The 23110-nt window shown below is 36.5% G+C and overlaps 1 protein-coding gene, 1 long non-coding RNA gene and 2 other non-coding genes across 4 annotated transcripts; 1 reads left to right on the top strand and 3 right to left on the bottom strand.

The window, feature by feature from the left end:
* Positions 1-1742: 1742 nt before the first annotated feature.
* Positions 1743-2312, bottom strand: LOC120000935. The gene is made up of 2 exons (XR_005468697.1): positions 2199-2312; positions 1743-2085 (listed from the first exon to the last, which is right to left on the bottom strand). It is a non-coding gene; the product is annotated as an uncharacterized LOC120000935 (long non-coding RNA).
* Positions 2313-3076: 764 nt separating this feature from the next.
* Positions 3077-14860, top strand: LOC120000646. The gene is made up of 12 exons (XM_038848769.1): positions 3077-3229; positions 3385-3769; positions 4688-4846; positions 5702-5785; positions 7294-7383; positions 7955-8047; positions 8219-8362; positions 8910-9017; positions 9833-9884; positions 11176-11469; positions 12302-12469; positions 14346-14860. Exons 2-12 carry the CDS (start codon positions 3419-3421, stop codon positions 14567-14569), a joined length of 1767 nt encoding a protein of 588 aa, XP_038704697.1. The 5' UTR covers positions 3077-3229; positions 3385-3418; the 3' UTR covers positions 14570-14860.
* A 144-nt stretch (positions 14861-15004) lies between these two features.
* Positions 15005-15119, bottom strand: LOC120001145. Its single transcript, XR_005468751.1, has one exon. It is a non-coding gene; the product is annotated as a U5 spliceosomal RNA (small nuclear RNA).
* Positions 15120-21141: 6022 nt separating this feature from the next.
* Positions 21142-21257, bottom strand: LOC120001147. Its single transcript, XR_005468753.1, has one exon. It is a non-coding gene; the product is annotated as a U5 spliceosomal RNA (small nuclear RNA).
* Positions 21258-23110: the final 1853 nt, after the last annotated feature.

The following is a 23110-nucleotide window of genomic DNA, read 5'->3' on the forward strand; positions in this document are numbered from 1 at the left end:
GCATATGCATGATTGATAGTATCACACAATGCATTGTGTATGGTTGTGTGTGTTTGCAATGGTACCTTGAGTACGAGAACCGAGTAGCCACCAGGACATATTAGAGACTAGGTTTTTAATTAATTGTTTTAAATCTCTTATAAAAGGAAAATGATTAAATCTCTAAACAAGACATTACTTCGTATAATTTAGTGAAATAAATTAAATATTTATATTTTCATTTGAAATCATTTCAATCATTCAACTGAATTTAATATGTTCGAGAATATTACTCTTTTTTGTTTGATTACATAGAGTATTTCTCTCTTTTATAATAAAATCATTTATCGACATAACTCTTGATATAACCATGAAAAATGCTTGTAACATGTGATCCGCAAACTACATGCTAGTAATTTTATAAATGAAAAGGAAAAATGCATATATTATTTTGTGTGACAAAGTCGCTTAGAGTGTGTTTGGATTGAAGGATTTGGAGTGGAGGGAAAGGGAGAGAAAAGAAGGGGAGGGAAGGGAAGAGAATGAAAGGAATAATAATTTTTCCTCTCTCATGTTTGGATGGATAAAAAAATAAAGGAAAGAAAATTAGTTTAATTCACTAATTTATCCATATTTTTTTATGTTAGAGTGTTATGTACAAGGGTAAAATAGGTTTTTAACAAATAAATAACTTAATAAGTCATCCCTTCTCTCCAAATGACTCTATTTTGTGGATGAAGAATTTTAACAAAAATTTAATGAAATCTTCCCTCCAATTCCTTCCAAATCCCTCCCCTTAATTTTTTCTTAACTATCCAAACAAGGGAATTGGAAGGAAGCTCCCTTTCCCTTCCCTCCCCTCCAAATCCCTCAATCCAAACACACTATAAATCTATTTTTTTTTAAATTTAAGCATGTAAAAAGAATAGGCAAAATAAAAAATCACTAATTTATAAATACTTTTTCTTCAGACACCAAACTGAAATTTCTTTCGATATATTTTGTTTTTCACTTTTTCCCTATCCCTTATGGCGAGAAATTATTCAGTGGTTCGGACACACTACGTGACAAACTGATGTGGTGTGCTCGGGCCAATAAATTTAGGACACATAAGAAAGCTGTGACAGCTCAGCATAACACGTTAAATGAGCTACGGAGATAACGGAGTAGAGTCTCCGTCATGTTCTAAAGTTAAATTAAAACAAAAACAAAAATATTTCCCACATCAGCCCGCCCTTTTTCCCATTTTTTGCACCCATCTTCTCTTCTCTCCTCTCCTCTCCTCATCTGCCTTTCTATTCTCTGCCTCTCCTTTTGTTTTGGGATGACGAGTGGCACCCTTGTTGATCTGTTGGGGCTTCGACAGATTGACATTGATAGATCGATAGAGCTTCCCCTTCCCCTCTTTGTCAACTTCGATTTCATCATTTGATAGGTCAAAAGTCATCCGAGCTTTGGTTTGTTGTTCTTGTTAGGTGAGTTTGTTCTCCTATTTATGATTGAGCCCCGTTCTTAGTATATGTATGTTGTTTTTAACTACAATGGTTGTTCTTTCATGAATAAGTCTAAAACTAACTGATTATTGGCTTTATTTTTGTCCCAGATAGTAATATCATGTGTGATCAAACTCCAACTAGTGCAAACAACCAGAATGGTGAAGTTCAAATAAATGTGGGAATGATTTTCAACAACGCAAATGAGGCTTACGATGCATGTAACATGTATGCTATCAATAAAGGGTTTGGAGTTAGGAGGGGGAAAAATATCATAACCGTAGGAATGATTGTTGCACCAATTATATACAAGATTGTTGCCCACAAAGATCAGCCATGGAACAACTATTGGTTTACCAGAGTACATGTCATATGTATCTCCTATAACAACCATGTTCAACTATCACAACAATAAATTTGGCTAAATTTAAAGGATTCCTAGACTTAGAATCCATCTATTGTCACTCAAAATTTCCATCAGGCATTTCTCGGGCTTTTATTCATCCGGTTCAACGAGATTGACACCTTGAAAAGTTTCAACACAGAATACCCATAATCGCAATACAGCTCCAGAATCCCCAAAGAGTTGCACCCCAAAAAATTGTGGAACAATCTGCAAGAAATTAAGCCAAAAACATAAACCTACCATGGAATGGTTCAAATCAACCCAAAAGAAATACATAAAATCGCCACGAATAAACACCAAAGTTTCAAGACTTGTTGTACCTTGGGTCTCATAGAAGTAAGGTCTGGAGTCAAATCCACAGGTTCGTCGAAGCGATGGATTTTAGTAATGAAACACTAAAAAGGGAGAGAGGAAGAGGAAGAGGAAGAGGAAGAGCTGATTTTTGGTGGATTTCACTAACGAAACAAAAACACTGGAAAGAAAGCGAGAGAGGGAGGAAGAAAAAAAGGAGGGGATTGTCAACGGAATCACAAATGAAAATAGGTGGAATTGTGTGATTTTATGTTTAGATTTTGTGTTTTTGAATTTTGAAATTGACGGAAGACTCGTTCCTTTAGAGTGTGTTTGGATTGAGGGATTTGGAGGGAAGGGAAGGGAAGAGAAAGGGAGTTTCCTTCCAATTCCCTTGTTTGGATAGTTTATAAAAAATTGAGGGGAGGTATTTGAGGGGATTTAGGAGGAAGATTTCTTTAAATTTTTGTCAAAATTCTTTCCTCTCAAAATGGAGTCGTTTGGAGGGAAGATATTACTAATTAAGTTACTTATAAGTTTAAAACCTATTTTACCCTTGGACATAACACGTAAACATAAAAAATAAGGATAAACTAGTAAATTAAACTACTTTTCTTTCCTTTCTTTTTTTATCTATCCAAACATGAGAGAAGGAAATGCATTTTCCATTCCATTCTCTTCCCTTCTCTTCCTTCCCTTTCCCTTCCCTTCCCTTCCCCTCCCCTCCCCCCAAATCCCTCAATCCAAATACACTCTTAAAGTGAGAGGGGTTTTTCCCTAGGATACATGAGCTGTCAGAGCTTGCTTATGTGTCCTAAATTTATTGGTCCGGGCACACCACATCAGCTTGCCACGTGATGTGTCCGGATTATTGAATAATTTCTCCCCACACGGCGAGTCCAATTACAACCCAAAACCCACATCCATGACCCGAATTCTCAAAACCCACCCTAAACCCAAATCCTTGTTTCTTTCTTGAGTTCTTCCCCTACCGTTCTGGTTTACGAGGCTGGAGAGAACCTCCTGTTCTTTCCACGGCTTCATCAATTGTTCTCAACAGGTATTCTGCTCTTATTTTTACACTGTATAAAAATTTTCTCCCTCTTCTCTTCTACCTCCTGATTCTAGGGAGAATTGATTTTTGTCATAGTTCAATTGCTGTTACATTCACGCTATATGTTTAGGACATTTTTATGGGAATCGATTTGCTTTCAGAAATTCCATAAAATCTGGGGAATACTACTCGCTGATGAACTGCTTGTTACTCTTGTCTTCATGTGCTGCGGCTCTATTTAGAAAGAACACTGTCACTCATTTAATCACAAAGACTACTTTGAATCAGTGCTCTGCTTCAACATTGAAAGGGAAATTTGGGTGCGCCGGTCTCAGAGCAGAAATCAACAAGGAGTTCGAGTTTTCGAGATTTCGCGTTCAGTGCTTCTCTTCGAAAAGTAGAAAAACGCCTCGAACACGAAAGTTGGAAACCGAGCCAGCAGTGATGGAACAAGACAAGGACGACGGATTCTTTGTTGTGCGTAAAGGAGATGTTGTTGGTGTTTACAAGAGCTTTGCCGATTGTCAGGCTCAACTTGGATCTTCGGTGATTTTCTGCTCCCCTTATGATCTGTTTATCTATTCTCTTATGTCAGTATCGTCAGCATTTTTTGCTAATTTAGAGTCGTGTTCTCTATGGATACGGTAAACTGGCTACTTATATTTGCTTGCTCTTTCAAAATTCTGCCTTTGCATCATTTTTCCCACATTATTTTGGCAGTCTCTTGGGCAGGAATTAACTTCCTGGTCATTATACTACGCATTTCGAGTTTCTCAAGGTAAAACGAAGAGAAAAAGAAGCTCATCTGTGTTATGTTTGTCAATGCAGCAGTTCTGTTATATTACTTTTTTCATAGATAACTTGGTGATAGATGATTCTTTTCACAAGAATTTTACATAATGGCATAAAACAAAGAAACACCATAAGACTGAGGCTGGAATGCCAAATATCTATCATGTTTGGAGGAATTTAAAGCCTTGCCTCAGCCTTTATATATCATCTGCTTTGTGACATAAAAATTGCAGAAATGCTTGCGGAGTGGGCACAAATTGACCTTTTTTTTAATTTCGTTTCTTCCTTCCTCCCTACCAAGAAAGTAACGATAACACAAGTTGTTTCTTTTAAATCTATTACTAGCATGATTTGATATACTATTATCTACTAAAATTATATGATGATCCCTTTTGGATAATTCACTGGTATGCTTAGTATTTTGGAAGAGAAAAAGCCATAACTGCAAACTGAATTGTACTATTTTGCATTTGTTTCGAGTTTCATATCTTTTTGAAGATTGGTATATTTTTTTGCTTTTCTTTTTTTCTTCCTTTTTTTGCGTTTCCTGCATTTCTTTCATGAGTGATTTGGATACTTAAAATATATGTTCCGTATATATGTGTAATGTTCCTCAACAATTTGATATTTGACTTCTTATGGGCTAACAAGATGTTTGCACTTTTGTGACAGATATGTGATCCTCCTGTCAGCGTGTACAAAGGGTACTCTTTGAAGAAGGAGACTGAGGATTATCTGACGTCCTGTGGGCTTAGGGATGCTATTTACACTATCAGGGCTGCAGATTTGAAAGATGATCTCTTTGGTACACTTACGCCCTGCCCCCTCCAAGTAAGATATCAAAAATGTGGTTTATAATTGAAAATTACTTTGTTATTGTTTATCATCTAAACAGTTAAGATAATCTCAGTCCACTGCTTATCAACCTCCCTCCGTCCTTCCCTCCCTTCCTCCCTCCTTGTATACTTATTAAGATTGAGTTGCAGGGGTGCAACTTATAAGTCACAAGTTCAATTCTTGGAAATCACCTCTCCACATATTATGTGGAGATAAGATCTGCGTACATCTTGTCTGTTCCCGACCCCTCCTATTGCGAGAGTCTTGTGCACGAGTGTTATTTACCTTCTTTTTTTCTATAAAAGGTACACATTATAGGCGAACATGTGGCCCAGTGGTAGAATTGAAAGAGTGCAACCTGTAGGTCTTAGGTTTAATTCCTGAAAACAGTCTCTCCACATATTATGTGGGGGGTCTATGTACATTTTGTCTGTCCCGGACCCTACCCACTATGGGAGCCTTGTGCACAGGTGTTGTTTACTTTTTTTTTTTAATTTTTTATATAAAGGTACACATTAGTTTTGGGTTTAGATAGGATTATTAAAGGTTTCAAACATGAAAATTATTTCTATTCTTTTCTGTTTTAAAATATTGTTTAGTTCTCTTTTTAAAAATATTCCCTGACCCCCATATTTGAGCAAACTTTTGATTATTTATGAAGAAGTACCAGGGGCAGTTTTTTTCCGCTTGTTTTGAGGACCTATAGTGGTGCATCCAGAAGTACAACATAGAAAATAAAGTAGTGTCTTTGTCATGTTGGCGCAGTCTTAATTAGAATTACATGCTTGTTAGTTCAACAATGAATTTTTTAATTTGGTTGCTGATGATGGATCTTTTCCCTTTAAACAGGAGCCAGCCTTTTCCAAAGATGAGACATCAAGCAAGGATAGGTCTAAAAAGAGGCCTTACGAGATGGGTGGATCACAAAACATCGTAAGTAGGGATTTTCAATTTTTTCTGAGCCATATATGACATTTGGGCATTGTGAGGAGTCTCCAATGTCAGTGGTAAAATAAGATGGTTGGAAAATCACTATATTCTGTGCATGTGAGTCCCTCTCTATGTTTCTACATTGTATGTTGTTGCAGCCATTGATTAGTTTCCATTTGAATCTTAATATTGTCAACCTGAATTAACTATGACGTCTGCAATACTAATGCCTTCATAATGATTTAAGAGAATTATAAGGTTCTTTTAAGCTGCCATAATCGTTTCTCCTTGTGATAGTGTAATCCCTAAGGAAACTCGGCAATCTAATTTTGTGATTATTGAAGCCTATATTATTTGTTAAAAGATGTGGGTATATTATTTGGCATCTTAAGGAGTTATATGGAAGGGATGAAAAATTTAGGAGAATGTAAGTAAAATATAGAGACTGAACAAATATTGTCAGTATTTGCATGACAGAGGAAGCAGCAAATGACAATACACGCAGCAGTATAGCACGGAAACTTATTAACTGCTAAAATCTAGGCAGCACCGACTCGGATACGGTGACACGGGATGCGGGTGCGGGGACACAGCCCTAAGGAAACTTGGCAATCTAATTTTGTCATCATTCTCCACCATTATAGTTTACTCTAGGATGAGTAAGGAAGAACTTGCATTCGTGTTGTTGAAGTTCAGGATATAGTTTTTTTACTTATATCTTTTTATATATTTTACCTTTGTTTAGCTAGGATAATATATGTGGTGTTACATATGTAGTCTATGATTTAATACTACTCAGGAAAAAAAAGATGATCGACTGCTGAATCCTTCTCCTGCTAGAACTTTCTGCTGTGTTCTCTGCTGTGCCTTTCTCCACCTCTCTTTCTTACTCTATTCTGGCCATCTCTTTGTTATTCTTTCTCTACTACTTGCCAGTTTCTTCTTCTCTGCACATCATCTGCTGCTGTTTTATTGTTTAACTGATCATTTGATATTATGGATGACTGGTCATGGAGGGACTATTTCAGTAGCGGCTTTTGGTCAAATGGTTGCTCTGTTTTGCAGCCTGGTATACTATTTTCTATCTGCTTTTGGTGTTGTCGTTGATTTCCTACAATTTCATCATCAATTTAGAAGCTACATTAGCTACTTTCCCCTTTCTTTCTTTCTTCCCCTTATCCGTTCCATAATCCCTCATTGTTTAGTGCTCTTACTAGTGCTGCTATTGAATATTATTGGTAGTTTTCGTTTGATATTTATCAAATGTTACTTGGCTGGATATTAACAGTTTGTGTTCTGTTTGGTTTATGCTACTGTAACTTTTGGAAGTTTGAATTCTATTCCATTAGTTCTCCATTACGTATTCTAAAACTAATATTGCATTATATTTCCTGCTCAAAACTAGCAATCTATTATGAATGACTATGGAACCTGTCCTTTGCTTGTTGATCTATTTATGTTTCTTATGCATTTGCAACTGAGGAATATCACGATGTAATGATGATTTGCAGGATCCAGTTTGCACAACATCTTTTTCGACTGATTCTTTAAAAAAGCATGTGAAGATGGATGCTGAGGCTCATGAACCTTCTTCTGATATTGTAGGTAGATAGAATGGCATTGTCTGGTGGACAATAACATAATTTTTTTATGGCGACAAAAAAAAAAGAATTTATTTGCTTTTGTATAGTCTTATTCCTAGCCAAAGTTATGCTGCATCAGCTCCGTCCTCTGCCCTTGTGCACTTTATCCTGCAATGTCCAGATCCCGCAAACCCCATGGTGTATAATTAGGGTGTTTTTGGAAGTTTAGATATTAACATAGAAAAAAATTCGTACCTCTACACTTCCCCTACGAACATGTGGCTTAGTGGTAGAGTTGCATGGTGCAACCTAGGTCACATGTTCAATTCCTGGAAACATCTTCCCACATATTATATCTGGGTAAGGTTTGCGTAAATCTTGTTTGTCCCCGACTCTGCCCACTGCGGGAGCCTTGTGCACGGATGTTGTTTAACTTTTTTCCTCGCTACATCTCACCTGCCTATATGCATTTGCATGTCATTGACAGAAGAATATTTCCAATTGCATGAATTGGTTTGCTGATGTGCGTTGTTATTGAAAGATGCTTCTACATAAAAACATCTGACCCTTGTTTATGTATACAATCAAGCGTTCCTGTATTCTCGAGTTTGATGGTGCATCAAAAGGGAATCCTGGACAGGCTGGTGCTGGAGCTGTCCTGCGAGCTAATGATGGAAGTGTGGTATACATTTATCTTTTGGCGTTCTTTTTTTTTTTTTCAATTTTTTTTTCTGGCTTTATCTTGTGGTATTCGTGCATATGTTGTGTAACCATTCAAGAAATGCTTTCTTTTCTGCTCAAAAGACGTGTCCTTTTTATGAAACCTGAATATAAGTAACAATTTTCTAAACAGATCTGTAGGTTGCGTGAAGGTTTGGGCATAGCTACGAATAATGTTGCTGAATATCGAGCCATGATTCTAGGGTTGAAATATGCTCTTAAAAAAGGCTATAAAAGTATCCGCGTCCAAGGTGACTCCAAGCTTGTCTGTATGCAGGTTATCTTTTACTTTCCTCGATACAATTTACTTGTGAATTTGCTGCTCGTACTTTCCTGTTTTTCTTATCTTTCCTATTAATATTGATGGGGAAAGAAATCTGGCTGCCAATGGAATAAGATCTAAACGAATGATCCTTCCCCAAAACCAATTTATGCAGAAACATGTTTAAGTTGAGTCACTTCACATGCCCATTTATATAAGTTCTGGTTACGGGGCAGATGTCTCTGATTCATTTTTGTTCCTGACATCCTCTACTCCTAATGGTTTGAGCTATAATATTCAAATAAAATATATATGCTGGTTTAAGCTTCTTTTGACTTGTAAACTTGTGTCAACTCATGCTTTTAGTATTCTAACTTCTAAATGTATGACTTCTAACCTACAGGGCCCAGTACCAAAGGCTATATAGTCCACATCGGATTTAGTTCCCCACAGTTTTTATTATTTTTCATCTTCCACCCCACTCTCTCTCTCCTCTCCTCTCTCTCTCTCTCTCTCTCTCTCTCTCTATTAATATTCGTTTGGATGATACTTCATGGAACAGATTCAAGGTTTATGGAAGGTCAAGCATGAAAACATGTCCTGGTTGTGCAAGGAGGCTACGAAACTGAAGGATAAATTTCTTTCCTTTCAGATTGGTCATGTTTTCAGGGTACGTTTTCATAATTATGCCTTAATTGTTATGTGCTATACTGCTATGTTAACTTTTTGATGTGTGTTGAATACTGGTTTTTGTCAGTAGTGGCCTTTAAATTGCCAACTACAGATTCTTAACGTTCAAAATATTGTTGTTAATGTTATGCCACCCTTCTTGAACCTCATATCCAACTTGCCCTTTTGGAGTGCAAGTCTTTTTACATATCGACTGTGAAGGCATAATCAGCCTCAGAGGCTCAAACCGTTTACATTTGCACTCGAGCCATTCATTTCATGGCTTGTCATAACATAATTTCTGGTTTCCAATCAATCTAGTGAAATACTACAGTAGACTTATTTTTATAAAGGTTTATTGCCAGTATAAGCATAAATGGCACAAACGCTGTGCTTCCGGCACCATATAATTGGTTTGTAATCAAAATGGCATTTTCTTACCTGCTACTTTTACTTGGTCCTTATATTGAATAGGCCTCTTTTTCTCGTGAGTTTCAACTTCTTCTGGTCTCTTACTACAATCCATCTGATGCTCTTAGGTTCCTTCTTGATGCATATCTAAAATCATTTGTGGTCATACTTTTTCACACGCATACTGTATGTCTTTTCATTCTTGAACAAAACCTTTATTGAAATGGCCGTTCTTTATTGATTTCTTAAGATAGTAATGAAGTAATGATAGTGTGTATTAGTGGACATATATGTCATTAGGAGTTTCTGTGGCTGCTGCTAGTCCTGCCTCCCCTTCTTTCTTGCCAAAGTTGTTTTTTTTTTCTCCTGATTTTTGTATCATTTTTTTTTATGTGCATATCAAAGGATCTGAACTCCGAAGCAGATGCTCAAGCAAACTTGGCCATAAGTCTTGCCGGTAAGGTTGTAGGATCTATAAGGCCTTTCAATTTTAGGCTAAATTTAATTTAATTGCTTTTGTCATTCAAACAATGCATTGACGTTTTTGGGATGCGTTTTGTGTTACAGATGGTCAAGTTGTGGAGGAGCTTGGAAAGTAATTGAAATTATGATGGGTGCGGATGTGTTTCAAATTCGTATTAGATTTCATATGTAATGCAACCGAGGATTTGCAGTACTCATGGGCTCAAAATTTCTTCGCCATGCAGGTGATCTTTGAACGGGGGATCAAGCTTGAGATTGCGGTAAAGAAAATATGTTATTTGAAGTGACAGGAAAGCATGGCTTGTTAACCACAACTTGATTATTCTTTTTAATATATATATATATATATATATATATATATATATATTCGAGGGATGATGAAACAATCTTTTAAAAGAAAGGCCTTCATGGTTGCTAGGCCTTCTCATATTTTTGTGACACAAGGGATGATGAAACAATCTTTTAAAAGAAAGGTCTTCATGGTTGCTAGGCCTTCTCATATTTTTTCAACTATAGCTTTGGTTTCATTTTTGTCCTTGGACATTTTTTTTCCTCTTAAAATCGTTTCCAAAAACCTAAATTCCCAAAATCCCTAATTCTCCTTCTCCCTTTCTGTCGCATTGCTACCTTTCTCATCCCTGGACCCTTGTCTTGGGCTCCATATACGTCGGCACGTTACATGCTCCCTTCCTTGTCGATTAAGCTTTATTCAAATGAATAGTTTAAGCATATAAAGTGTTGACCTTAATAGTTTAGGGATACATTTTTTCGTTTGTCAAACTTTGTCAACTAGGAATCTAGGATTACTTTGATATGTCAAATAGATGATATGTTAGATTTTTCAGCTACTCTTCTCACTTGAAGGATGAACAAGATGTTTTTCAATAGTTGAAGGAAAAAGTTCAGAGCAAAAAAAGTTTAATGGTATAATTGAGGGATCAAATGTTATATTTTGTCAAAAAAAAATTTCTTAGCTAGCCTTCTGAATCTTCACTTACTTCACGAACTCCAGAATTTTGGGCCCAGACTTGCCCTCAAAAGTTACCAAAATGGTGCTAATGAGAATCCATATTGGATCCACAACAAAGCCCAGGCCCAAATCCTGGTGATAGTTATTGCAACGCATCGAGTGCTTACTTTGGTGCAACGGATCCGACTTGGAAGCCAAGAAAAGTAGCAGAGTATCATAACAATGCCTCCAATTAGTCCATTTTTTCACGCACATAAAAACAATGGTTTGAATTTCGAACAACTTTTTGTCTGAGATTGGACGATCAAAATGAGAACGAAGAGCTTGATTCGAGGAGTTCGCTACTTGACAACTACACCACCTCCACCTCCACCTCCATTTTCTCATCGTTCTTTCTCTTCAACGTCGTCATCGTCTTCCTCACCATTACCTTCAGGCGTTCTTTCGGCTGATGTCGCCGATATCTCTCCCGAGGAAGCTCTGTTGTATCCGGTCTCGCCTGTTTCTTCGGTCGTGAAGCTGGAGGTACCCTCTGTCCTTCAGCCACGTGTCGTCGTCTATGATGGTGTCTGCCATCTCTGCCACCGCGGTACTCTCCTAGCCCCTTTGGTTATCCTTGTGAGAGATAGGGTTTTTTGTTTTCGTTGTTTGATTCTGTAATCGAAATGTCGATACGATTTTATTCTCCATTTTTCATCCTGAAAACCATTAATTCCCCTGTCGTAATTCGTAATGCGATTTTATTATCCTTTTTTCTTGTATTTGGTATTGGAATTTTCTCTTCCTGTGTTTTTGTCATGCTTTATGATCCAGAGGCTCTTATTAAACTGAAAAATCCAAAAGCCATTCCCTGTCATTGCTATGATGTATGATGAGAGACTGTTACGCGACTACAAAGGTACCAGGGCAATTGGTGCCTTCTTGTCCATTGTGCCATGATAAGTATCCCACATCGGTTAGGGTGAGTGGGGAAGTGCAATAGATAAGTGAGGGCTCTCCTCTCACTAGTATCCAAGGTTTTCAGGGGGCTTAGCCCACTGGGGCCTTGGTACAGCCGGCCCATATGTTGGGTGTCGGTTGGGCCTTGGTTATGCGTGAGAGGGGTTGGTCTGATGATCCTATCATGCAATATTGAGAAGAATTGTTTCTTCTCTTTGATCTTGTTTCCTTTCTTTTTCCGACCCAGGGCATCTTCATGTTTGGTATACAAAAATATGCTATATGTTCATCACATTCTCACCCTCTGAACATTCTCACCCTCAATTGTCAGATTCTTTATCTCATGCATGAAATTTCTGCTATGGCATTGAATCTTGTGGGCATTAACGTAAACTTTTCTTTCATCTTGTGGATATTTTTATGTTTTCATCTTCTTCTTCTTCCTTTTTCCTGTTCTTTTTCTTAAAACTGTGTATATACAGGGGTGAAGTGGGTCATTAAAGCTGACAAGTATAGGAAGATCAAATTCTGTTGCCTTCAGTCAAAGGCTGCTGAGCCATACTTGAGACACTGTGGCCTCAAACGTGAAGATGTTCTCCGTCGATTTTTGTTTGTTGAAGGCCTTGGCTCATACCACCGAGCATCCACAGGTCAGATTTCTTGCCATAGAATTTTCTAAATTGGTTTTGACTTGCCCTGCTGTGCATTTTACTGTGTTTATGTTTTACTTGCACGTTCACCAAATAGTTAGGGTTTCTGTGTAATGTTACATTGACATTTTGTGACAAGCTTGTAGTTTATATTCTCATTTAGTAATGGAGGTTTCTCTCTTTGTGTTTTTATCTTCTCTCTCAATCATCAAAAGCTTGCTAGAGGAAAAGCAAAGTAATCCATCTACAAAAAGATCCCTACTATCGGCATCTTCAATGATCCTATGTCATTCTTTTTATTTGTTTCTTTTGTATAAGGAAAGGTTGGTTGAGCTGGAAGGTTAATGAGAAAAGCTGCCAGGGTCACCAAGTTTAGTTCATTTAACTGTCAAGTTTATTCTTGTCTGGTTGGGCAGTCCTGTTTCCAATCTATCTGTGCCTAGTTGAATATGTATGTGTTTCAACCGGATGGCCAATGAAAGCCGCGTAGGGATCATTGACGATTGAGAGTTTGTTGAGATTCCAAATTTTCTTCATACAGCTTTTTTTTTTGTCATTCACTGTTTGTTTTTCAATTACTTTTAGTACATTAGGAAGGAAGATGTTCCTAAACCTTGAAAATCTAAGGGAACTATGCTGTCAGTTATTGAAAAGAACAGAGATAAGATTAGAAGGGTAGGTTTAGTGCTTTATTGCGACATAAATGAACATTTTTGGATACTTATGCTTGTTTTTATCTAAGAAAACAGAAGAAATACTTCTTTTCTTTCCAGGGATTCTATATTTCTATTGTCTTCAGCTCCTCATATATATTTGTTTAAGAGAAGCTTTTCCTCATTGCGCAATTGAGACATCTTGGAATTAGTCCTCACTGTGCTGATGGCTCTATAATGGACGAGAATATGTGAATGGGAAGTAATCTCCCTGCTACCCTTTGTTTGGCCTTAGGTAATGATTATTATTATTTTGTTGGATGTAATAGGTTAGTATACCAATGAATATAGGCCCATAAGAATCTAATGGAAAGAAATAAAACATCTAATGTAGCTGGTCTGGGGATGGTTCTTTGAATAACTCAGGGATTCTGTACCAAGGAGAGGGTTTGGGGAACACACAAAGTGCATCCACCGAAGAAACAAGGACACGCATTCTATCAAGTATCAACCATGCTGCTCTATGTTCTAGGCTACTCCCATTTTCGCTTCAAATAGGAAGTTTTAGATATTTGAATCTTATGTCACAAGAGAATGTGGCCTGTGCTGGTTCCATAAATACCACAGCTTTTAGTGATTGTGATCCCCCTCTAAATAACGAATAGGTAGTTTGATACCCTTCTATTCTTGTATTCATAGTGAACTGATGGGGGAATGTGGGGCAACGGGTTGAGTTACCATATGCAGAAAAAAAGGTGTAAGCTGTAAGACCTGTAATGCCCCAGAAAGAACTACTGAAGCTTCAATTTAGATTAACAAGTCCCTGGAAATGCTGTTTCAATCAGTCTGCTAATGCATATGAAAGGTGCCTGCGATTTAACCCTCATTTTTCTGCTTTTGAACATGTGCAATTATTATGTATTTTAAAGGTAGCTGACCTTTAACAGTCATTCCTTCCCCAAGTCAAACTTGATAAATTGACTGGTTAAATTTGTGGAGCTGCATGCCATTTTCTAAGCCAATATGAAGTTCTTTCGACTTCTGTTTTTTTCTTTTTTAATTTCTCGGTCCATAGAGATTTGAAGAATCAAAGTTTTTTTTTCCCAATTCTCTTATAGTTTTAAGAATGTGGCAGTCTTCTGGCAAACTTGGGGAGGACCCTCTTTTAGACTTATCTGCAGAACAGACTACTCATAATACGTCCATTTTGTATGATTTTGCAGCTGCGTTGAAGGTGCTGTCTTACCTGCCACTTCCTTATTCTGCTTTAAGCACTCTCTTGATAATTCCTAGCCCTGTTAGGGATGCCATCTATGACTATATTGCCAGGCGACGCTATGACTGGTTTGGAAAGAGCAATGACTGCATAGTTCTGCAGGAGAAGGAGCTGTGTGAGCGATTCTTAGACAGGGACGAGATGGTGGACCGTAAGCCATCTGATATGTAGTTAGGTTATTGTTAGAGAAACCCAGCAGCCCTGTTCTCGTGGGAGGCCTCTCCACATGTATTTCTCATTAGGATGTTACAATGTTAACTGTAAAGAACATATGCAGTCCGGTATGCTAGTTTCAAAGGAAATTTAGCCTCTGAAATCGATCCTCCTAAACCCCAAACTAGTGGCAAAGAACCTCTACAGTTTTGCCTCATCAAGGATATGGCAGCTTTGGGGAATGTAGATTACTGATTACATAATGCATTCAAAATATCCATAGCTTTGTCTGTGCCATGGCACCTTCAATCGATTCGAGTAACTTGAATTGTGTGGTATAAGTAAAATGATAAAAGCCAATATAGGGAGAAAACAAAGAAATTGTTGCAGAGTTCTAACCAACGTAGGCCAATCATAAACAAATCAATCTTTCAAACTTAATTTTTAGGGCTAATCCAGTAAAGGAAAAACCCTCCAAAAATTGGCGTATGCCTCTTTTAGCAATGAACACACGGTATTCTTTAGTAAAAGGCGAAAGAATAGTTCGCTTTGTGCTCATTGCGAGGCTGCGTGATTTGAAAAGATTGTGAAAATTTCATATATATAAGAGGATCTTCCACAGCTCATTTTCATCTGTTTTCGATGTGGGATTCAGCGTTTGCTTGTCTGAGTTAAGGGCCCTAGCTGTTGCAGACCGGCCCAGCCCAATAGCTGAAGTAAGATTGCGTGTATTCGTACATACAGCTTTCATCTCCAATAACTAAACTTTGGTTACACGTTTCTATAGTCCACATCTGTGGTGTAATATGAAATCATTTAGCGCACTCTATACATACCTCATACTTGTCATGGTATTTGGCTTTCATAAGTCTTATTATTATTTTGCGACTTGTTCAAAGTTAAATGTATGTAGAGATAAAGAAACAGCTTGATGTTTATATGAATTCGATCCCAGCCAAAGTAAGAGCATAATATTATTTACGAAGAATTTCATTTTGAATAAACTCGCATTGAAAAATTCATGTGATTACAAGAAAAACATAAGGGTTGTCAAGCAAAGTTTTTCATACATGCAGCATCTTGGACTTACTCTCTTACGTTTCCTCACTGTGCTGATGACTACTCTATAATGGATGAGAGAATATGTGAATGAGAAGTAATCTACCTGCTACCTTTTTTTTTGGCCTTAGGTAATGTTCATTATTTTCTATCTTGTTGGATGTAATAGTTTAGTATACCAATGAATTACACAGGCCCATAAGAATCTAATCGAAAGAAATAAAACATCTAATGTCACTGCTCTGGGGATGGTTCTTTGAATAACTCAGGGATTTTGTTGCAGGTATGAGGGTTTGGGGAACACACAAAGTGCATCCACCGAAGAAGCAAGGCCACGTATTCTATCAACTATGCTGCTCTATGTTCAAGGCCACTCCCATCCCCATTTTCGCTTCAAATAGGAAGGTTCAGATATTTGAATCTTATGTTACAAGAGAAATGATTTTTTGATAAATTTTTGTCTTGTAAATTGTGTTTAGGTGAGAGTTAAAACTGCAATCTTAAATACAAAGAAATGATTTTTTGGTAATTGATAATTAAAAATAAAAAAATGAAAATGGATTGATTTGACAATTGCGTGTACAACTTGTTATTGTGAAGGGGAATAGGAGTCTAGGAGACTTCTTTAACTAGAAGACAACTTACATAATAGGTTAAGGGAGCGGTTAAATACACCGTATTTTTGTTAAATATCACTCCAAAAACTGCGGTGTATTTAATCGCCCCCTAGGTTAATAACTAGCTTTTTAAATACCACTCCAAAAACGATTTTATTGGTCATTTAACAAAAATTACGATGAATTTAACCGCGCCCTAGGTTAATAACTAGCTTTTTAATTATTGTGGGCTCACAAAGTCACAATTGTGTATATATATACAAAAAAAAAAAAAAAAAGTTTGGGGCTCAAAAATTTGGGGCCTAGGCGACACCCTTAACTGCCTAGGGGTTGAATCGTTCCTGAATGGGTTGAGTTACCATATATAGAAAAAAAAACAAAAAAAACAAAAAAAAAAGAAGAGTGGGGTGTAAGCTATAAGATCTTTAATGCCGCAGAAAGAACTACTGAAGCTTCAATTTATATTAACAAGTCTCTGGTTTGCGATTTCTGTCAACCTTCGATATGCAATTTCAACTTTCAATTACTTTGTTAATGCATATGAAAGGTGCCTGCGATTTAACCCTCATTTTTCTGCTTCCTCAACATGGACAATTATTCATTCTGTTTGGCGGAGTGGATCCGCTTTGCAGCCCTCCCCGCCAAACAGGCGAGATTCGCTATCATAGTAGCAGCAGATTTGTTATGTGTTTTTTTTTGGATGGTTAAATGCATTGTTGTTTTTGTTAAATATAATACCACGTTAAATACAGCACAACATCAATTTAAAATATATGCGTTTTTATAAATATACTACACTAAACTAAACTAAATTTATTATTATACCCTTAATTATTTTGATTAAAGAGAGAAGATGTAAGAACATAACTTGAGAGAAAGAGGTGTCTTTTCAACCTAGGTCATTTTCCATCTTCAATGAACTTGCAAAAAATCACAACATGTTTTTGATGAACCCGAGAAGAAAAGCTCTAATTGAGTACTGAAAAATTCTTTGCATTGAATTTCGAATTTCGCTAAAATTAGACCAAACCCAACTGCAAGTTTACTTACATGAATGCTTAGGAAACATGAATGCCTAGGAGATAAGCAGCAAAGAAATGTCCACTTTCATGGAAAATAATTATCGTTGACAACATAGAAACCACCTCCAACACAGATTGAGCATTCTCGAAATTTTCATAATCCAATCCAGGAAAAGCTCCTTATCTGAAATCAACCCTCCCTAAACCAAGCGATTTTAGGAGTTGAATAATCAATCGAAGAGGATAAAGATTTTAATAGGTCGGTTTTAAGTTTCAAAGATGTAGAAAAAGATTCCCCACTACCAATGAATTTTATGATCGACAGAATTTAGCGTTAACATCAAGTCCTTCTTAAAATACTGGGTTTTTAATCATTTTGTAAAAAGGTATTATTGTCCAAAAATTATAAAAAAAATTTAGTGGTGTATTTAACTGTCCTCCTTTTTTTTTTTGTTTTTCTTAATCATGGGGCCCACAGGAGGGCCCAGTGTTTATACTTAAAAGGGGCTAAATCATATTTTATGCCTTTGAAGAATCCTGGTTTTCTCGTTTATGTCCTTCAAGTTTAAAATTTTTCTTTTCTATCCTTTTTTTTATAAGCAATAAGCATTTTCTTTTCTATCCTTGATGGTACATAAATGATAAACCTACCTATTTGTGTCCCAATTTTACTATTCTGATAAATGATTGCTGGAATTTGCACATGTGGCAACCGGAATGTATGCATGGTTTTTACTTAAAAATAAATATTTAAATCCAAATTCCACATCATTTTTACAAAATCCAAACTAGCAAAATCCCTAAAAAAAATTCCTCTTCCCTTTTCAAAATCCAAATCAACAAAATCAAAATCAAAATCAGCCATTGCAAAGCCATTTTCATCATCTCTCTTCCTCATCTTCCCTCTCTTACTCCATGTTGTTGTCCCCCCAAACTCGTAGGACCATTTCTAGTTGCAGCCAGAGATGGAAGAATTAAGGTTGGATGAATCGATTCTCACAAATTAGGGCTTTCAATTGGATGGCGAGTCTAGTGAGTCCGAGGGTTGTGGATTTGTGGTCGCTTTGAATGGATCCTCTATGTGAGCTGATAAGTGCCCATTTTATTTCCTTTCACCTCTTGTAATGGTGGCTGACATCATTATACATGGGCAGAGGAAGCAAAATTGAGGATGCAGTGTTCGACGATCCCTGAGTCTTTGTGTGGTCTCCACCATTGCAAGGGAGAAAGATGGTGGAAGGGTAGAAGTCGTTTCAGTCAAAGATGATGAACTTCTTGTTATCGAGAACCTATATTCTCATGACAGAGAGAAAATCAAATGGTTGCCGCTTGTGTGTCAAGAGAACTACGAGTTGAACTTCGTGTTTTTGGCAAGAAGATGACGAATTTTAGAACTTTTTATCTGCTGAGGTGTTTTTTGGTTTTTGTGATGTGGATATTCTAATTAATTTTGGTTTTTTTTAGTATATGACACGGTGACTTTTCGGTTACCACATATGCAAAATCTGTTAAACAATCAATAGAACTGTGAAGTCATGATAGATTTAGGTTGATTTATGTAACATCAAGGATGAAAACAATAAATTTTAAACTTGAAAAATAGAAACAAGAAAATCGGGATATTTAAGAGCATAAAATATGATTTAGGCTACATAAAATTATATTTTTAATAGTGGGACCCACTTTATATTAATATCTTTACTAATATATTACGCGAAAAAATTTCTTTATATTATTATTTTACTTAACCAATCTTTTTTATTAACATTTCCTTATTAATTTTACTAAAAAAATTATATTATTTTTTATTAACATTTTTAATCTCATATTACATAAAAATATATTTAATTTTAAAAATACATTATTCATACGAATTATATAAAAAAAATACAATTATTTGTTTATTTACTAAACACTATACAATTTAATCAGCAACTTATCCACTAGCATCAACTTTTAATTCACCAAACACCAAATAACATATTTCACAATTTTTCCATTAGCATTACAAATCAATATTTCCGCTCTACCAAATGCACTCATTATGTATTTTAAAGGCAGGTGGCCTTTAACAGTCATTCCTTCCCGAAGTCAAACTTGACTAATTCTTGTATATAGGCCAAGGGATAAATGGACTCATTAAATTTCTGGAATTGCATGCCATTTTCTAAGCCAATATGAAGTTCTTTAGATGGTCCCCCACACTTCTCTTCATACCACCTAGATTATGGACACTTATGGACATCAAAATTATGGACATGTAATGCTTCCGTTTTGAATAAACTCGCATTGAAAAATTGATGTCAATGATGTCATTACAAGAAAAACCTAAGGTTGTCAAGCACCAAATTTAATTCGAGGCTTCGATCCATAGTAACACATAAAATGGGTGAGGAAATTGGCCTATAAAAACCTATATAAATACTTAGTGGCACCAATTAGAGCATGCCTGGCATCTTTATTGTCAGTTATATAGCTAAAACCATTCCATTGATTGTCCCTCCAGAGGTTGAATTCTTTGCCTGCACCTTGTTACACAAGAGTATGAACATTAGAGATCGATTGGCGGAGAAATAAAAAAACCCATAAAAACCTAAATCCAAATCTCAAGTACTCATGAAAACTCAAATCCTCACCCATCTCTCCATAAACTTAGGCCGTGCAAGTTAATGGAGTAGGTTGGGTTGCCATCGTTTGAGAACCAAAGGCCTATTGGCCATATGCAACAAACCTCTGTTACCGCCAATCTCCTAAAAATGTCACTCGTTATCAAGATCTCTTCCTTCATTGTCATCGCCTTCGCCTTCGCCTTGGTACGACGGCTATGAAGATGATAGAGAGAGAGAGAGAGAGTAGAAGGGGGAGAGGTGGAGAGAGTAGAGAGAGAATGAAGGGATGTGTGGAGAATAGAGAAAATATTTGAGAGAGAACAAAAATAATTTACTTTTTCTTTTTTATGTTGCTTTTACTTATATGCCTAGCTAAGTGTAATTTTTTATTTTCAAATCTTTTTAAAGTTGTCATGTCAGATTGCTTATGTGGACTGTCACATAGGTTATGAAGGTTCATGGATGAATAGTTTAAAAACATGTAGCACTACTGATTTTCTTTTTTATTATGTATTTGACCATTTTGTAATGGTAAATTCGATTTAGAAAGAGGTCAAATTGCTTTTCACACCATGAAAATAAGAAAACTTTTAGGTTTGAAATTTCGTTAATAAATGTTTCACATATGCATGCATATAATATTTACACAAGTCTTTTTTTTTCTAGCCTATGTATCCAAATAATGAAAATGTACAAAATTAAAAGCATGAAACATTTATTTTTGGTAAAAACCTAGTCGCCTCCTCTCTAAAGTTTCTCTCGTAATACAAATATGAGGAGGAGGAGACCACCATCTCCATAAGTTATTGTTAGAGAAACCCAATGGCCCTATTCTTGTTGGAGGCCTCTCCACATGTATTTCTCATCAGGATGTTACAATGTTAACTGTAAAGAACATATGCGATCCGGTATGGTAGTTTCGAAGGAAATTTCGCTTTTCAAATCGATGCTCCTAAACCAAGTCCTAAACTAGGGGAAAAGAACCTCTACAGTTTTGCCTCATCAAGGATATTGCGGCTTTGGGGAATGTTGATACATGATAGTCAAAATGACCTAGTGTTAGGAAGATGAGCCAATTTAGGTCAGGAAGAAAACAGAAAAATTAGAGGTCTTTTTAGCAGAGTTTCCCACGAAAGTTTGCCAATCAAAATGTTTTAACTTCAACTTTTAGGGTCAATCCCATTAAGGATTAACCCTCCAAAAAGTGATATATCTAAATGTTTTAACTTCGACTTCTCCAAAAAGTAGCATATCTAAATGTTTTAACTTCAACTTTTAGGGTCAATCCAATTAAAGATTAACCCTCCAAAAAGTGGCGTATGCCTCTTTCTGCAACAAACACACGGTATTCTTTAGTAAAAGGCGAAAGAATAGTTCGCTATGTGCTCATTACGAGGCTGCGTGATTTTAACAGAGTGAAAATTCCATTTATATATAGGAGATCTTCCACAGCTGCTTTTCATCCATTTACGATGTGGGATTTAGCGCTTGCATATCTGAGCTATGTCTTCCAAGGGCCCTAGCTGTTGCAGACCGGCCCATCTCATCCATCACACTGAAGAGCTGGAATTTGACAGCGGGGAGTGAAACAACTCCCCTCCTTACAATGGATTCCCCCTACTTGTGGGAAGATGAAATGGAACGTGGTATGTGGATGCGTCAGCGGGGGGAAACCAGGACCAACTGATATTTTGGAGGTATGAATAGAGATGATAGAGGAACCTTGTTGTGCCTATTCTCATGTAGTGTGGATGTATGTGACTGAATGAGGCAGAGTTTCGAGCTATCAGAAAAGCAATAGCTCAAAATCATAAACTATAGAGACAGACTCGAAGAATGCATATACGTGGACTGTTAAGGATGATTTGGTGCCATGGAAGTTTAATCAGATAAGCAATGCCATAGTGGTGGCAGAGATTCGGCTAGCAAATGTTGAAGTGAAGCTTATTCCCAGGCAAAGAAACGACGTTACTGATATCCTAGTAAAAGAGGGAGTCAGAAGGAGAGTAGATTTTGTTCTACGGCTATGATGGGTTGAGCTTCTGATTGTCTCAATTGTGTTATTTTTTGCTTTTGTTATGGTTCTATTGTTATTTTCAGGCCATCTCTTTGCCCTGTTATTCTGTTCCTCCTTTCCTGTTAATTATATCTGGTGTTTAATACGTGTATAAAAAATAAATATAAATTCTGAAACAGTTTCAAAAAAAACTATAAAACAATTAAAATATCACAACACGTTCTAATTAAATTATTTTAAAGACAACAATTTTTTATGAAAATGCTAAACCTCCCTAGGCTTTTTATCTATAAGCATACATAATGTAAGTGGCATGCCAACTCAGCATGTCACTAGATTATTTTTAAAAAAAAATAAAAAATAAAACTTAAGTTTCCTACTTCTCTCTCCTCAAATATTGCATTTTTTTTCTCTCTACTCAAAGATTTCATACCTTTTTCTTTTTCTCTCCCCATCATCCTCTCTCTTTATTCCTCTTTTCTCTTATCTCTCTCTCCTCACCCAAGCTCACAACTACCCAAATAGCATATTTGCCGTCCAACCACCGTTCGTGACGCAAAACCCAACAAACATCGACGAGTTTCGTTCATCGTAATTTCCAGAATCATGATTGAAAGTCCATGACCACTACTAGGAAAATTGTTTGATCTAGACAATGCGACCATCTTTGGAGGAAACCGACACCACCAATGGATTCATCTCTTTGAGGAGTATCTGCCCGAAAATATCGTTGGAATTCAACGAGTCGTGTGGACTCGAATTTGTCCATTTGGGACAGTGTAATAAGACAGTGTCTATTTGAAACAGTGTAATAAGGCACTGTATTCATTTGGGACAATGTAGTAAGATATTGTGTCCATTTGGGATAGAGTAATAAGATAGTGTACCTAGCCAATGCCTTATTACACTGCCCATTTGTGACAGTGTAATTAGGCACTATGTCCAATTTGGGACGAGATAATAAGACACTGTTGGGGACAATCATCATAAAATCTTATAAAATAAGTATATAGAAAACAAGTATTTATGATTCCTTGAAATTTGAATTTAGTGTAAAGAGGACAGTGTAATAATTTGGGACACTATAATAAGGCATCGTGTCCATTTATGACAATGTAATAAGACGATGTCCCAAACAGATAATGTCATATTACATTGTACTTTACTACCCTATTTTGGTATGGCACAATACTCTATTACATTATTTTTAAACGTAATTAAAAAATCCTTAAATA

This window comes from Tripterygium wilfordii, chromosome 6 (genome assembly GCF_013401445.1).
Source record: "Tripterygium wilfordii isolate XIE 37 chromosome 6, ASM1340144v1, whole genome shotgun sequence".
Taxonomy (NCBI): Eukaryota; Viridiplantae; Streptophyta; class Magnoliopsida; order Celastrales; family Celastraceae; genus Tripterygium; species Tripterygium wilfordii.

What these genes read in the sequence shown, in the direction of transcription:
- LOC120000646 (XM_038848769.1), top strand. Translation starts at nt 3,419, where the DNA reads ATGAACTGCTTGTTACTCTTGTCTTCATGTGCTGCGGCTCTATTTAGA. An exon ending in AGATTGGTCATGTTTTCAGG is followed by an intron (nt 9,018 to 9,832) that starts GTACGTTTTCAT and finishes TGCATATCAAAG; the next exon opens with GATCTGAACTCCGAAGCAGA. An exon ending in CTGCCATCTCTGCCACCGCG is followed by an intron (nt 11,470 to 12,301) that starts GTACTCTCCTAG and finishes GTGTATATACAG; the next exon opens with GGGTGAAGTGGGTCATTAAA.